The 18,147-nt window shown below is 40.8% G+C and overlaps 1 protein-coding gene across 2 annotated transcripts in view; it reads right to left on the bottom strand.

Annotated features, from left to right (window-relative positions):
* Nucleotides 1–18,147, bottom strand: part of ADAM12 (ADAM metallopeptidase domain 12) — a 328,083-nt gene that overhangs the window by 132,521 nt on the left and 177,415 nt on the right. For both annotated transcript variants that reach the window (XM_030570288.1, XM_030570289.1), the window contains exon 4: nt 4,731–4,809. In XM_030570288.1, the coding sequence (XP_030426148.1) occupies nt 4,731–4,809 (79 nt within the window). The remainder of the gene's footprint in view (nt 1–4,730; nt 4,810–18,147) is intronic.

Below are 18,147 nucleotides of genomic sequence, written 5' to 3' on the forward strand. Positions count from 1 at the left end.
AGCATTTTATTAAATTAACTAGCTGGGTAGCTGCACATTATTAGGAACAAACAAAAATAAGATGGTCTTCTATTTTGAAAGGCATTTTATGGCTAGGTTATTGTATTTCTTTAATAATCCAACTGCTTGCAAAAGGCAACCACAACACAGATACTGACTCAATAAAGATACATATCTTGCTGCAATCAAAATTAATTTTATTGTTGACTAAAGGTTATACTACATCTGCAATTATGTGACTGGCTGGAAAGTAATGATTGTGTCACGTTCAGCATTTCTTTTTTCACATCTCTTTAAATGCTATCGGAAGCTGAAAATATTCTTGTAAAAGGTTACTATCTTATTAGTGCAAAGGAAAGTTATCATTCATGTTTCAACTGACAGTCATCTCACTATGCCTTTTTATTACTTGGTTCATTCACATCTAGCTGCATTAATTAACCTTTTCAGTCAGGGAATGGTTTTCAATTACACAGCTGCACACACACTTCTAAAGCCCATCTTGATTTCTTAAAGAAAGCAATAACCTAGAAAAAGACCAGGGTATGATGGAATAGCTCAGATATGAATCTCTAAGCAAATTAGTTTATCTCATAAGAAAATGTTTATTTGGAGCATTTTTTTAACATGAGAATGTAACAAAATACAGAACGGTGGGTTATAATCTAAATTGAACTTACGTGGTTTGCCATAGTTAAAGCAAGGAGAAAAATGGTGTGTCAGTGACATTGTTAGTGTGTCTTCATTATCTGTCTCAGTAAAGTGCTAGTAACACTCTGATAAAAAGAAAATCACAAACAAGAGGAGCAATTCCACACATTGAATTCTCTCTAGAGGTTTGCTTCACTCACAACTAAGGGCATGCAGCTGTTAGGCATGGCCATAATATTTCTGCTTTAAAGACAATGATCAATTAAACTCATCCAATCCTTAACTGGAGAAAAACCTGGGCTATCATTCAATGACATTGAGACAGCCTGGTTACTGTGACAAAGTTCCTCCTCTACATTGGTGGTTCCTGCGCTTATTGGCAGATTTGCTCACCTCAGTGATCTTCCCCACAGTCTGGATCAACTCCTCCTTGTCTGATCAGGAGTTGGGAGGTTTGGGAGAACCCAGGCCCGCCCTCTACTCCGGGTTCCAGCCCAGGGCCCTGTGGATTGCAGTTGTCTATAGTGCCTCCTGTAACAGCTGCATGACAGCTACAACTCCCTGGGATACTTCCCAATGGCCTCCTCCAAACGCTTTCTTTATCCTCACCACAGGACCTTCCGCCTGGTGTCTGATAAGCTTGTACTCCTTAGTCCTCCAGCAGCACACCCTTTCCCTCTCAGCTCCTTGCACCTCTTGTTCCCAGCTCCTCCCACGCACTTCCTCTCCTCTGGCTCCCCCTCGGCTGACTGGAGTGAGCTCCTTTTTAAACCCAGGTGCCCTGATTAGCCTGCCTTGATTGGCTGCAGGTGATCTAATCAGCCTGTCTGCCTAGCAGGTTCCAGATTACTATAGTGCAGCCCCTGCTCTGGTCACTCAGGGAACAGAAAACTACTCATCCAGTGACCAGTATATTTGCCCTCTACCAGATTCGTGTACCCCACTGGTCCGGGTCTGTCACATTACATAAACATCTGCTAAAATTCATAAGAGTTAGTAGTCTGGAGTCTGAGGCAGGAGCACAATTTATAACTGGCGCTGCTCATGGAAGCCAGATATCTGTGTGCTCTCAGTGTATGTAGCAAACTCCTGGTTTACACTACAGACCTACATTGGTATAACTATGTCACATTCGGGTGTGGATTTTTCAGCAGGAGAGCTTCTCCCATCAACGTAGCTACTTGGGGAAATGGATTAAGTGCACTGATGGGAGAGCTCTTCCCAGCGGATTAGACGTCTTCATTACCGTGCTACAGCAGCACAGCGCACTGATGCACTGAGCTGATGCAGCGGTTTTAAGTGTAGATGTCTGTCTGTGAAAGTGTCTGGTGAAAGAGGAAGGGATGATGATTCCTAGGGATACACACAGCACCTAAAGTGCAACTGACATTATCAAAGAGTGTATTATAGAAAAGGTTTTATTTCTTCCCATCCAGACACGCAACTAGATATTTCATTAACTTTGAACTCATCTATTCATTTTCATAACTTCTTCAAGATCCACATGCTGCAAGAAGGTAAGGTTCCTTTAAGTTCAATATTGAAAACGGTAAACCTATTAGATCATATCCTGTGATTGGATTTGTGGAAAATTGATTTCTAGCTCAGTAACTCATTTGAGTTACAGTATTTTCACCTACCAAAAAAGGACTTTTGTGGTTTTAAATTACTGAATGAAGTAGATAATCACCCCAAAAACAAATCGTTAGCTGATTTGTGCATTTAAAGACGTTCTCTGGCTTTACTGCAGACCATTAACTAATAAAGCAGTGGTAACTTTGAAAATGACAGATTTTGGGGGGCTATTTAGTATATAGTCTAAATGTGAAGAGAATACAACAATAACATCTGCCCAAGCAGAGGCTCAGACTTAGAGCTTGGCTATACTTGTGAGTTACAGAGCATTAAAGGAGCCCAGACACTAGCTCACTCCCCATCCCACTGGCAGGCACGTAGAGTGCTATGACTCCACAGCTAGTGCTCCTGGTACTTCACTCGGAGAGTAGAATAACGTTTGATGCGGCCCCGCTGGAGCGCCCCAGCGTCAGTGTGAATGAGGTGTTGCATTACTGCGCTCTGATCAGCCTCTGGAAATGTCCCATAATCCCCTTAAGTCAAGTGGCCACTCTTGTCATGTTTTGCATATGCCCTTTGAAAGCTTCGTTTGACAGCCAGCTGCTTATCTGCTCAGAGACAAAGCAACCATTACTGTGGAATGCTGTGTGAGAGAGAGGCTGGGGGAGGTCTGCTGCTGTCTGAACTTACAAGACAGCATGCTGACACACTCTCTGCCCCCCAAAACACAGTCTTTCCCCCACATACACATATCACACTCCCTGTCACCTCCACCCCACCCCATTTGAAAAGCACGTTGCAGCCACTTGCACACTGGGATAGCTACCGCAGTGCACTGCTATCTGTGGCCGTTGCAAGATCTGCTAATGTGGCCATGCCAGTGCGCTGCCAGCTGTCAGTGTGACAGACTGCAGCGCTTTCCCTACTGTGATCTATGAAGGCTGGTTTAACTCAAAGCGCTCAGCATCTGCAAGTGTAGCCATGCCCTTAGGACTGCAAATAGCACAATGACCAAAACCTGATTTCATTTCCACAGCCAGGTAACTATAAACAGAACTTGATTTAGTTTAGAGTGCACCATACAGGTGCTTTAGGAATACTGAATGAAAAAAGATAAAATTAGGAACCTCAGGAAGACACTTCTTTTAAACAATATTGCAGTTGCTCTTGATAAAAAATGTGTTGTACTGGTCTGCTCAAACTATTTTAGATAGCAAACTGCACCATTAATACAATTTATTTGGGTCTTCTGCCATCATCATTGTACCAAAGTACGTTGCCTACTTAAAACTTTTCCAAATATATTTGTAAAGAGTAAACTTTCTACAGTCATCAGTAGACATGCTGAGATTAGTTTGCTTCAATATACAAAAAGTTGTATATTCTTTCCTCATTTGAATATTATAAATTTTAAAACCAATTTGAATTTTTTCATCTACTTGCTTTTTTGCAGTTTACTTACAGCACAGACTATACATCCCTCCTTATGAAGTCAGCCCATGAGACAGCTAGTGATGTTATACAATCTTCCAAAAGAAGTGATCAGCTCTTTTCCATTGCAATAAGATGACCACCACCTGCATGCACGCATGCACACAGGAAGAGGCTGATAACTTTCAAAATTGATTGCTTTAGTCTGGACATGACTGGCTTTTCACAACAAAGATATTTCTTAGCATTAAAAAGACACGAGTGAAAATACTTCCCCAGTTGTCATCTGCAAGACTCATTACAGATAACATGGAGTAAGATGCTTCTACTGATACAGTAAGTAAGTAAATAAATAAATAAAAGAAATATTCCATCCGAGCTGGATCTACTAAGCCAGATAAAAGATAAACTTCATAATTAAAATCAATCACCGCACTGTTTTTAATTAAGGAATTCATATTTGCCATCAGAGGACAAAAATGCGAGTGCCTTAAAACAGTACTTTATGGATAAAAAGCATTTTTAAAAGGGGGGGGAGGCATTTTGTGCTCATTTTAATGAAGAGCAAGTTAGCCAGATATTTTTTTAAAAATATCTTAGGGCCTGATTTAATAAGAACAAAAAATAAAAGCTATATCTTGCTTTTGCATTGTAGAAACCCACACAGACCTTGGAATGCCTTTAGGTGACCTTCGACATGGCCCTGCAGAAGCCAGCTTTTTAGGGCTTTCTTTTTAATTGAATCAGGCCTTCACTCCTTATCTGTGCAACAATGGCTGTTTGTGGCCAACTAGAAAACTCTAACAAGTGCATTTTCAAAGAGCTGCATAAGGCTTTAATAGCAAAAATCTTATAGGCTTCATGACAGCCATTGGTGAAACTCCCCAAGCCTCACTTTGAAAAATTTTCCCCTCAAAATTCTTGCTTAGGTACATAGGGACAAGCAGTTGCCAAAGACAACAATCTAAAAACAATACCCAGCCAGCTACTTTATTTCAGTCTCCCATCCTGGCAGCACTCACATGGTGTTTTAATGATGAAGCATCATCTATTCCCCAAGACACAAACCTTACCGTGTAATTGCGTGTGAGAATGACATCAGTGCCATCTTTCATATAGTGTGTTTCTGTGAAGCTATCAGCTAAGAGGCCTCTGAAAAAACAAAAGAAAACAAAAAGACATCTGTAATAGTAAGATCAAATAATCATGACATTTGTTCTTCCATGGTTCCATCTGAGATAGAATAAGAAGTTTAAAATTAACAAGCATGGAAACAGAAATCCTCATAATAGGTCACCGTGACTAGAGCATGAATTAGTGCAGAACTGTGCACGAGATTAGGAAAAAAATGTATCTGGAAATCACTCGAAACAGCAAAGAAACCTAATAGGTTAGTAGGCTGGAACTTAAAAAGTTCCCTGATTAATAATGTTTTTATTCTGACTGAAATTGACTAGAAGCTGCCAGATGTCCTTTCCTCCAAATGAAGATTAAAAATAAGCACAGCTCAATATTGAATCCCTAATGTCATTTTTAGTATCTTTCCAATCAAACTGGAAATCTAGACATTTGGAATAGTTTAAAGGTAATTCAGTCATGGTAAAGATGCTGAAAAAATGGCACATATTGGAAAAAAGGTAATGTGGTTTGAGCATTGGCCTGCTAAACCCAGGGTTGTGAGTTCAATCCTTGAGGGGGCCACTCAGGGATCTGGGGCAAAATCAGTACTTGGTCCTGCTAGTAAAGGCAGGGGGCTGGACTTGATGATCTTTCAAGGTCCCTTCCAGTTCTAGGAGATTGGTATTCTATCCAGCCCTTTGCTATCTAACACACTGTGTGCATCAGCCAATGGCTAGCCACTGCTGGCATATTTACATGTGCACAAAAATGTAAAACATGGGTTTTGAAAATATACCATGGATTTATTGGACTGATGTATTTAATTAGGGCCATTTGAGCAATTTGGGTAACAGGGAGGTGGGAGAAATGAGGTCACTGGAATATCATCAGTGGGATTTTCAAGAATGCTCAGCCCTAGTGTAATTCTGCTCGCTGAGAAGTCCATGGTACTCCCATTGGATTCAACAGGAGCAGAGTCAGGCCAATGAGGAGTTCTTTTTAAAATTTTACCCCACAAGTTCAAGGAGCACAAACCTTAGAATGTTTCAAGTAGTTCAGTGAAGAATATACCCACCTATCTCATAGAACTGGAAGGGATTCTGAAAGGTCATCAAGTCCAGCCCCCTGCCTTCACTAGCAGAACCAAGTACAGATTTTGCCCCAGATCCCTAAGTGTCCCCCTCAAGGATCAAACTCACAACCCTGGGTTTAGCAGGTCAACACTCAAACTACTGAATGAACCCTTATGTTTGTACCTCCTGGGATTTGTTGGTGCCCATTTAATTTTTGTTACATTCCAAAATGTCACAACTGAAGCATCTTGTGATTTATACAGTAACTCACCATATTAAGCTTAGCATCACTGACCATTGCTACTGTAGTGCAAGGGCAATATCAGCTGTCTTTGAAATTCAGGGACACTTACTTTCTAACAACATTCGGCTCCTGGCATCAGAGATTCCCCAAGGATAAGGTTTTATCTTTAAGATTAAAAGTTGATTATAAGTAAACAACACATCCCAACATTGTCACTACTTTTTAATGGTGCAAGCAGCCAATGATCTATGGAAGAGGTATATTTTATGGGATTTTTTTCCACACAGCAACTTATCAGAAGAACCTAAGTAACATAAGGGTACAAGCCCCATTTATTTTTATTGAATCTTGAGCTTTTATGCACTTTTGAAATATCCACTAATACTGAATATTACGTCTGTGAGGTGGGCGTTCATTTGTTTGGGACTGGACAACACCTTAATAGTTTACTCAGGTAAAAAAGGGGAACAAGAAAGTCATTGCTGTGGAAATATGTTTCTAATGTAAAATGGGTAGAAAGGAACATAGGGCAGTTCACTTTTCATGAAAAAATTGTATGAAAAGAAGTTGGGATGAGGGAGAGAGATTGGCTCCAGTAGACTAGCAGTTGCATTAGACTAGTTTTCAATAAATGACAGGGATGCTCCACAAAATTAACTTTTTGTCCCAGAATATTTAAAAAAAAAAAAAGATCAGAAGGTTCTACTGTGGTACCCATACAACAGTTTATTGAAGAAAGAGTGTTATTGATAAAAGACTTTCCACTTCTGACTCAGGAAGATTTATAATCATGGTACTTAAAGGTTCCTGGACAAAGGAATGTCAGCAAGGAAATGTAAGTGGTCTAAGGTGTTTCGCAAAAGAATTTCCAAGCCATGTAAATGTTCGATTCTACATGTACCTTCTTTTAAACTACCGAGAACAAAGATCTTGGCAAAGATTTTTGGAGTTCACAATTGTAGTTTTCTAAAAAGTGTGTGTGTGTGTGTGTGTGTGTGTAGTTTCTACTTGCGGACAGCCCAGGGAATAGGGGAAGCTTTACTTTTGAATGCAATCTCTGCTCAGGGACTGTCTTCCTTCAAGTCAAGATATTGATCTGTTTTTCAATTTTCATCTAGAAAGCATTTCTAACAAGGTCAGAAGGAAGAATATTATTTACATTGGCTCTCAAGACAGGTGAAAAAATACCATGTGTGAGTGTTTGAGGTTTTGACAAACATTTTAGTGAAATATGAAAGCTCCAGACGGATGATGATATTAAAACTAAATGGCAGCATCATCTGCACACCTGCAATGGACCAGAGAATTCAGATTACAGAATATATTTGGCATAGAGTTTTGAAATGTTCTGCTTTCTTCCAAAAAGTGTTTTCATTTGGGAAGTTCATTTGTCCAAACTGGTCCATCTCTTTTTATTGCAAAGCATGGACTGTATTGTTCTTGAAATTAATACATATTTTCCAAAATTAGTGATCTTTGCATCTCTGTTAACACACTTTTTTTCAGCTTGTACACACGTTAACATCTCTGGTAAACTAACATTTATTAATTATAATTTTATTATTTGTGTTATGGTAGTGCCTACATGCCCAATCAAGATCAGGGACCTATCGCATTACATGGGTGCACTGTACAAACACTTTTTAAAAAGGAAGTCCCTGTTTCAAAGACCTTACAACCTAGATTACAGTAGAAAATGAAGAGGAGGAATCAAGCAAATGAAGAGAAAAGGAGATGAGGTAACACTAAAAAAAGTATCTTTGCACCACAAGCTTTATTCATGGATCTCATCCCAAATTCCAGCATGTGTGTGGTACTTTTCTTTGTATAGTAATATTTTATGTTAAGATCCAGCAACATTTGTCAGTGGTTCACTGGGTTGGACAAGAGGCAATTTGAGTAGTAGTAAAGCAGATATTATGACTACAACAAGGGTATGTCTACACTGCAGTTAGACTCCTGCAGCTGGCCAGTGCCAGCTGACTTAGGCTCATGAGGCTTGGGTGAAGGGGCTGTTTAATTATGGTGTTCTTTATGTCCTTAAGACCTCCCACCTCACAGGATCCTAGAGCATGGGCTCTTGCCTGAGCCCAAATGTTTACCCCGCAATTGAAGAGCCCTTTAGCCCATGCCCTGGAGTCTCAGTCAACTGGCATAGGCCAGCCGTAGGTTATTCCAGAGTAGACATACCCAAGCATTTACGGTCTCTGGAATGGCTGCTAATTTAAGGGAAAGAAGTTTAGTTAAGGTTGCCAACTTTCTAATTGCACAAACCCAAACACCCTTATCCTGCCCCTTTCCCAAGACCTCACCCACCGCTCACTCTATATCCCCTCCCTCTGTCACTCACTCTCCCATCCTCACTCATTCGTCATTTTCACTGGGCTGGGGCAGGGGGTTGGGTGCAGGAGAGGGTTCCGGTGAGGATGCAGGCTCCACGTGGGGCCAGAAATGAGGGGTTCAGGGTGCAGGAGGGGGCTCTGGGCTGAGGCAGGGGGTTGGGGTGTGGGCTCTGGGGTGGGGGAAGGGATGGGGGTTTGGGGTGCAGAAGGGGGCTCTGGGCTTGGGGCATTGAAACAAAGGATTCGGAGTATGGGAGAGGGCTCTGGCTGAGGCAGGGGGTTGGGGGTGTGGAATGGGTACAGGCTCTGGGCTGGGGGTGCGGGTTCTGGGGTGGGATCAGAAATGAGGGGTTCAGGGTGAAGGAGGGGGCTGAGGGATGGGGAAGGGAGTAGGGATGTGGGAGGGGGTGCAGAGTTCAGGTTCTGGGAGGGAGTTTGGATGTGGGAGGGGGCATGGGGAACAGAATCTGGGCAGAGCTTACCTCGGGGGCTCCTAGGAAGCAGCAACATGTCCCTCTGGCTCCTAGGCAGAGGCACAGCAAGGCACTGCCTCCATCCAGGAGCTGCCCCTGCAGCTCCCATTGGCAGTGATTCCTGGCCAATGGGCTCTGTGGAACCGGTGCATGGGGTGGGAGCAGCATGCAGAGCACCTCGCTCATCCCTCCGCCTCGGAGCCAGGGGGACATTGCCGCTTCTGGGAGCCTCACAGCGCCAGGTAGGGAGCCTGCCAGCCCTGCCAACCAGACTTTTAACAGCCTGACCAGCAGTGCTGACGAAGCTGCCAGGGTCCCTTTTCGACTGGACATTCTGGTCGAATACCAGACACCTGACAACCCTAAGTATCTACATTCCCTTATTGCCAATGCTTCTGAAAGCATCATCTAAAGAGCAGCTGTTTCATTAATTAGTGTTACCATTTATATAGCAATCCTGGTGAGCCTTGTGGTTTATAGACATGTAAGGAGAAAGAGTAAAATCCTGTTTCCATTGAAATTTATGAGAGTTTTGCCATTGATTCCAATGGCCAGGATTTCACCCAGGATGCCTGCACCAGAAGGTTTACTATTTAAGTAGACAAAATACTGGCATGGGACAGGGTAAGAGATGTAACAGAGAGGCAAAGTGATTGAACAGTACTCTTGGCACATGCCCTGTTATTCCCAAGGGTTTCACAATAACCTAGTGATCTAATGAGATGAAGATGGAAGCAGGGAAAGCGACTCAGTGTGGAGCACTAGACTGAAGAACGGAATTTTAAGGAAGTGACTAGAGAGGAAAGCTCATTTCCTTGGGTACTGGAGGAGGGAGACTGTTGATGTTGATATCAATAGCATCATTACGGAGATCAAAACTGAGAATAATAATGACGGGAACAATGACTAAGGTGACCTGTAAATTTCTATTCATTCCACCTCTGAGAGAGGGCTCGGGAAAGGCTAAATAGGTTTAATGCCTGATAGGACCATTGTGATCACATGTGGAAAATCCACACCTTTGAGCAATGTAATTTTACTGACCTAACTCCTGCTGTAGACAGTGCTACATCAATGGAGGGATTCTCCCGTTGACATAGTTACTGCCTCTTGTGGAGGTCGTGTATCTATGCCGAGGGGCAAAGGTCTCCCATTGGCATAGGAAGCACTTTACTAAGCACTACAATGGCACTGTAAGTGTAGATAAGCCCTTAGTATGAGCTCCTACATAACACAAGCTATGGCCTTCCTTGAATTTATTCTTGCTTCAAGTCCAGTAGCTGTGGTTGATCAGAGTATTTCTTCCAGAAAAAATATCCCATCTTGATTTTAATATTTTTAGTGATAGAGAAGCGCTACAACCCTGTGCATGTTGTTCCAATGATTAATTACCTTCACTGTCAAAAAAGGTCTTTTATTTCTAGTCTCACTTTGTGTAGCTTCAACTTCCAGCCACTGGACCTTATTCACTGGCATCATTTGTTTCACTTCTCTTATGTCTTTCCTGGAAAGTTCCAGCTCCTGAACTTTGGACCATATATTCCATTTAACTTAATACAACAGCCCATAGGGTACCCAATTTTTTGGCAGGCAAAGCTGTTATTCCCTCTATTAAAACATCAAATGCCTTAAAAGCTGTACAGTAGAATATGCATTTAGCATGAGTATCAAGAGACTAAGTCGTGTAAGGGCATTTCTTGAAGGACTTATAAAAAATAAGTATAACAAGCACTCACGTTCAGCAATCAGGAAAGGTGTGCTTGAACTTCCCATTATGGCACTAATATTAAACAACAAATGTAACATATGTATCCATTAGGTATTTAATTGCCTCCTCAGAAGAGATATAATTCACTAAATTGATTTACATTTCCTTTTCTGACTTATAGCAAAGAAGATTAATACAGGAAAGTAGATCAATTTAGATGGCAAGCTACTTAACCTAATTGGATCAATGTAATTCAGAAAGAACATGGATCAAAATAACATTAACACATCATAGTGCAGGAGCTCTGATTCAGTTCATGCCCACATCTGAAGTTCCAAACGCCATGAATCCACAATGTTCAACAGTGCCAAGTGATTATCAATTTTTGCACGGCAGAAGAAGTGGAAACAAGGGAAATAATAGTATCAGGAACTGCATTACTTGCTCGGAACACAAGAAAGAAAGAAGAAAGAAAAAAGAAAAGAAAAGAAAGAAGAAAGAAAAGAAAAAGAAAGAAAAAGAAAGAAAAGAAAAGAAAGAAGAAGAGAAAGAAAGAAGAAAAGAAAGAAAGAAAAAGAAGAAAGAAACTAATGGAACACCAGAGCTTCCTGATTAACTCTTTGTAGATGAAAAAACGGCATCTCCTGAGTTAAATTGTAGTATTATACAGCACAGTCAATGACAGTGTCATGAAGCTGCTCTTCCTTTTCTGTCTCTCTGAACAACCAAGCTTCTCAGGGCAGGGGGACTGCTTTGCCTATCCTGAGCTAAGTCAAATATAGTGCAGTTGTAAATTACCAGTAGTTCTAAACTTACCTATCAGATTTGCCTACAAACTTTCAGGTGTCAGCTGCTTCCACTGGTCTAAGGCCCAGAGTACATAATGGATATAATTTAAATTAACAAAAAAGCGAATGACCCAGAAACTTGAGCTGCTGATTTTTAACAAATGCTAATCCTACATTCAGATACACAAACAGGATCTTTCTTCAATCCACTCACTAATAGGTATGATAGTGCACAACTTAGCCTCTTATCTCCAAAAAACCGAAAACCACACTGTGATCCCCAAGCAGCAATACATTATCTCCGAAGGTCATAGTGATCCTGCCATCAGTTTGGGAATGTCAAAACAGATACAGAATCAGAGAAGACAGAGATGGAATAGATCTACTAGATCAAACTGACAAATCTCTCTGCAAACGCAAGACATTATTTATTAGTACAGCAACTAATTTTTGCTTCATCCAGTTTCAAATGTCACAAGCAATACAGCCTCCACTGCTTTAAAGAGGTGACTGTCATGATTTGTTTCCTGATATTCAGCATGGATTTTTCCTGTTTTAATTTCTCCTTGTTATACCCTGCCACCCCCAGGCGAGAGATTGGAGGGAGGAAGGAGAGTCTGAGTCCAGTCTGCCTCTCGGTGAAGGATTGAGATGGGGTAGAGGAAGAAGAGCCAGAGTGGCAGAGCTCCAGCTGTCAGCCTTAGGGTGGCAAGGCTCTGGCTGTCTCCCTTATCCCCACCTCCCAGGTATGCAAAGCCCTTCTGCACGAGCCCCAGCTACCCAGGGCTGACAGCCAGAGCTCTTCAAAAACAAACACAAAAACAAAACAAAACAAAAAAAACCCCACACAGCTCATGCCTCCCTTGATACATTCCCGGGCCTCCCTTGTGAGGCTTCTCCCATAGTTTGAGAACTGCTGGTTTAAACTAAATGAAACAGGATGAAATTCAATGAGGACAAATGCAAAGTACTACACTTAGGAAGGAACAATTAATTGCACACATACAAAATGGGAAGTGACTGCCTAGGAAGAAGTACTGTGGAAAGGGATCTGGGGATTATAGTGGCTCACAAACTAAATATGAGTCAACAGTGTAACACTGTTGAAAAAAAAGTGAACAGCATTCAGGGTATATTGGCAGAAGTGTTGTAAGCAAAACACTAGAAGTAATTCTTCCACTCCACTCTGAGCTGATAAGGCCTCAGCTGAAGTATTGTGTCCAGCTCTGGGCACCATATTTCAGGAAAGATGTGGACAAATTGGAGAAAGTCCAGAGGAGAACAACAAAAATGATAAAAGGTCTAGAAAACATGACCTGGAGGGAAGATTGAAAAAACTGGATTTGTTTAGTCTGGAGAAGAGAAGACTGAGGTGAGACATAACAGTTTTCAAGTACATACATGGTTTTTACAAGGAGGGTGAAAAAACTGTTCTCATTAACCTCTGAGGATAGAACAAGAAGCAATGGGCTTAAACTGCAGCAAGGAAGGTTTAGGCTGGACATTAGAATAGCTTCCAGTCAAGGTAGTTAAGCACTGGAACAAATTGCCTAGGGAGTTTGTGGAATCTCCATCATTGGCAGTTTTTAAGAACAGGTTAGACAAACAGCTGTCAGGAATGGTCTAGTTATTACTTAGTCCTCCCTTGAGTGCAGGAGACTGGATTAGATGGCCTACTGATGTCCTTTCCAGTCCTACACTTCTATCATTCTATGGCCTGGGACATGTTTCACTTCTAAGTTATGGGTTCAAATCTGCCTCTGTTTGCTAGTGTCCACAAGTCCATTCACAACTGATTCAATGGGCTACATGAGACGCAGTTGTGGGCTCCATTCAACCCCAATGGATAAGAGCCCTCATTAAAAAAGCAACTACTACTACTGGCACTAAGTCGTGCCTGGCTGATAAATTTCAGGTAGATGTCCTCTGGAACAGGACTCACTGGCATGGCAGTATGATGAAGCTTCCACTGCTACAATCTGTACAGTATCAGTTTGGTGGGGTTTGTAAAGTTAGGAGGAACAGTGGCTTGTGGGAAAGAGAGACAAGAAGTTTTAAAAACAACTAACCCATATACTGGCCTGCTTCTGGCAGTACTATATAACAGCCTGCATTCAAAAGCAACGTTGGGAGTCTGGGTTTGCGTTCTCTGAAAGACGTCTGAAAACAACATAGACTATTTGTTATCAGTCATTCCCAGGTTAGTTCCATTAAGAATTATATCAGAACTCTGAGATGTGGTGAAGTGAAGGGAACTGAGGGAATAGGAGAAATCCCACATTTGTCCTAAAATAGAAGTTCTCGCAGCAATTTCCCAAAACTCTTCAAAAATGCTCTTAAAAATAAGTAAATAAATAAATAAAATCTCCTGTGGGTGGAAAGTAACCAGAAAAGGAGACATAGCTTCCTCCACTGCACACACATCCATTGTTGTCACTTGATTTTGAGGGCAGGTCTGGGAATAGGGCTTGGACATCTAGCATATAGATTTCATTAATCTAAGAACAGTGAGATGTAGGATCTGTTTCTGATTTCTTCTGCAATACTCCCCCCTTCAGCGCTTAACTTCACTGCAAAGTGCTTGGAAATGCAGTCCATTAGCTTCACTTTATATACCTAATTTAATCCTGCTATATCAATGATCTCCTTTATTTTCTTATTTATAATTCTAACTTTAACTAATGCCTACGTTGCCAACCCCAAGCATACAAGACTTATGAGCCCCCCAAATCATGAGATTGGCTTAAAAATAGTATATTTGGGGTTGTTTTATTTGCCTTCTGATATTTGAGCCTTTAGGCTCATGCTTTTAAGCTTTTCTCTGCAACTTACTTCTTTGTTTTTAAACGAAAGCAGATTCTTCTGTAATCACATGACTCCAAGACCTGGGGCCTTAAGAACACCACCAGATATCATAAGACTTGTGATTAAATCATGAGAGTTAGTAACACTGTTCTGTGTTCCAACTATTCTGTGAGAGCAATGCATCGTTTTAAAGCTCAGGTCAGAACTCTGGACCATCAATCTAACCTCTCAAGCATAAAATAGCTGGACAGTGCCCCACAGGGGCTGCTCCAGTTTTGGGGAGTCTCTGGGTAGTGTAAGCATGGCATATCTGGTTTATGCCACCAACTCTTCCAATCCTGAGTAAAGGGGCATATCATGGGCAGTGAAAGGAGGGATGTTATAGAGCCAGGTCCAGAAACCTTCCACTATGGCATCCTTGGCTGAACAAAACAGCGTCTGAGGCTGTTCTGATTTATTCCAGAAGCTGAAATTGTCCTGAGACAGAGCACTGGCAATGCATTTTAGAGCCACCTTCTACCTCCCCTTCAGATGTGAGGCTGGAGTTTTACCGTAGTTAGGGAGCTGGCCCTTTATCATTCAGAATTTTTATCTGAGGGAGGGACAGGAATAGCAAGTTAAGTAAGACAAAGTGTCTGTTCCTTTTCCCTATCTTGCTCTCAGTTGCAAGAATTTGTATAAAAATTCTTGATATGCATTTTGAAATCTTGTCTGTAAATATGGGGGGGAGGGAGAGGAGATAGGAGGGCAGGAAGATGTACCAAAAAATTATTACTTAAAATGTCATCCATTAATGCGCAGCATGTCAGTCCTGGTCATCTTGACCTTTACATTGGAATTAGTTATTTCTCCAACTGGTAACCATTTGGGATTACCATATGCATTCAGTACAATAAACAAGTCTATTAAAGCTGTTGTCTTTTTGCAGCGGTGGTCTCAGTGAAAATATCTTCAAATATTCAGCTGGGCCTAGCTTGGCAGTGGCATTTTTCAACTTTTGTTTCTCATTACAAGATACAGAATGAATGAAGCATGGTAATGAGGTTTCCCAGGCTCATGCATCTACGTCACCCTAGTCATACAATCACTACATATTCTTTAAACACAGCATATTCTTTCCCCTCTGTTTAATTATCTAAGTGATTTGGAATGGCTTTTGGACTTTCTCCACTGAATATCTCCACTTCATACTATCCTACCTGTTACACTCCAGGGTGTTTTGCTATGGAAGAACTGCAATGTCATAATTAAAGAACCAGTGAGACTGAAACTTACCATGCTTAATTAGCACAGTGATTGAGGAAAAGAGAGGTGCAAAATAGAACTAGGAAAACAATCAAGCATTCAAATTTCAATACTGTATATATGGTAGTAGCCACTCCCTTATTTCTTACACAACCAACAGGTAAAACTTTTGAGTTAATCGTGATCAGCATTTGAAAAACAGGCCTCTGTATTTCTACCTGCTACACTGTGTACACAGAGGGCGTGATCCAGCATCCACTGCAGTCAGTGCTAATGCTCCCCATTAACTGTAGTGGTTGCATGATCACACACAAACTCAGCAGTATTTGTTTAAGTACCCATTTACATACACAAATTTGTAAGGCCAACGTAGAAGCCTGGCTAAAGTCTGACACCAGACAGTATGTTTAAACAAAAGTATTTTCAATTATAGCTGACTTCTTATTACCCTGGGAAAAATAGACAGGAGACATATGCATACTTATTTAAGAATGGCATACTGGAAAAGTCCAATGGTCCAGTAATCTTTCTTTCAGAAGTAGTCTATATATAATGTTTGAGACAAAAGCAAAGCAAGTATATTCTACCCAGCCAACTGTGCACTACTATAGGGGGAAATCCTTTCTAACCACAGCTGATGATCAGTGGATGATTTGGAATCTAAGGATAATTTGTTTCTCAACTCCCATCCCACCAAGAAAATTTCAGAATGGTAGATAATGACCAAAAAAAACAAAACCAAAAAAAAAAGCTACAAAGCAAGCAGCAGCAAATATGGCAGAGTGTGGTGCAGTACATGTTATCTTTCATCCAAAGATTCAAATCTAGTTTTGCAAAGTCTTACATAAACAATAGGGCTATTTGTGACATTCCTATGCTGTACCGGTTAGGGACTGATTAACTGAAAACATCTATAGCCTTCCATTCTGATTAAAGCTCTGTGCCAAATATCTTGGTTCCATGGCTGTTAAGCCATTTAGAAGAAAGTTGTGACAACGGTATAAGCCACTTCTCATGCCAATTCCAATCAGTGATGAGGAGATCTACTGATAATTGGTAGTGTGGCAAAAATGACCTTTTTCCATCAGGAGTTACCCTTCCCCTCACACACCTCAGCCTCATATTTCCTAAATGCATAGAGATGGCCTGTCAAATTCTCTTTCAAGACCTAGGCCCTTCAATAGGGCCTTGATCAATCTTTTTTATCTGTTTCAAACATTCTGAGAGACACAATGGGATGTCATTAGTGAGCTTATGCCTAACACAGCCATTAAGGGAAGGATAAGGGGAAACCCAAAAGATCTGTTGGGTGGGCTATGAAGCAATGAAAGAAATGTCAGAAATGGTCTTCTCTGGATTGTACTCGGTTTGAGAATGTGTCTGGTGAATAATAGACTGTGCAGATGCCAAATTCTGGAACACCTGAAAATACTAATATCTGCTGAAAGAAGCCATGAGGCTTTAAGGTGTATGGACAATGACTGCCCACAATCCAGGATAATTATGGAGATTTGTCCCACACAGGAGATGTTTTTAAGATCTTTTAGCATTTTCATAATGAATACGACTGTTACTCAATTTCAAATAAAAACTGACACGTTTGAATTTCCAACAGCATAATCACTGCAGCCAGTGAGATCTGGAATTCCCATTCCTCCATCACCACTCCACAGCAGACTTTTATGGTGAAAATCAGCTCCCAAACTAATTCCTACAAATTGAACTGCCACTGAATAGGTGGCTGAGATTAATTTATATTTGAGTAGATTTTACATTTGGAATTCTGCAATACTTATGTGCATGCAACAGTTTTGCACAAACATGCTCCTCTATCTCCATGAAACAACTTCCAGAGGTAATGAGACCTCTCCAAACAGAGAGTGAGCAGACTTACTTACATACATGTCCCATTAAGATAGTCTAGGTAGGAGTGGAAAGGCATTCTTCATCTCCTTACCCCCTTGTATGATTACATAGCCCAAATCAGAATTTCTCTCTCAGCATCTATTCTGTGTTAACATTTCACAGATGCCCTAAAACATTTTCTTAGTTCTACTTCAAGTACCCCAGATTTCATGACAAATTAAAGAATCTGGTAGTTAATTTTCACTATCTCTCTAGTAGCCAATTATCCGATACAAACTGCTCGCTTGGAATATTTTATGAAGCCTCCATGGTCTTTCCACCATAGCAGTAAAATATAAACCACCTTATTTATCAGTTTAGCTAAATAATAGAATATTATGCTATGCCATGAAAAGCAGAAATCTTCAGAAAGGGCTACAGAACACCATTGGCCACAGATTGTAATATTAGTTTAAAAGAATATCAGTGATTGTTAACTAATTCAAATTTGACTGAAAATACAATTCCATAAATTTAGGTAAGCTTTGCAGTCAGACTGCTTTCAAATGATTTTATTATATTAGTTACATGAAATTCTTCTTTTAAACTTACCATAATGGCAGTGACTGTGAAATTCTGAAGGAATGTGCCAAAAGTTAAAATATTATGCTAGAAATAACTACTAAACCATTACATCACTGAGGTATCCAAGGAACAGAGCAAAAAGTAATGTGTATTGCTGTAATGTACATTGAAACCAGACAGATTTACACAATCCAGAGTATTACTTCATTTCTCTGAATTGGCTTTGGCCAGACTAAAGACTAACACACTCTAAAACTTTGGCT

This window comes from Gopherus evgoodei, chromosome 7, assembly GCF_007399415.2.
Source record: "Gopherus evgoodei ecotype Sinaloan lineage chromosome 7, rGopEvg1_v1.p, whole genome shotgun sequence".
Lineage (NCBI taxonomy): Eukaryota > Metazoa > Chordata > Testudines > Testudinidae > Gopherus > Gopherus evgoodei.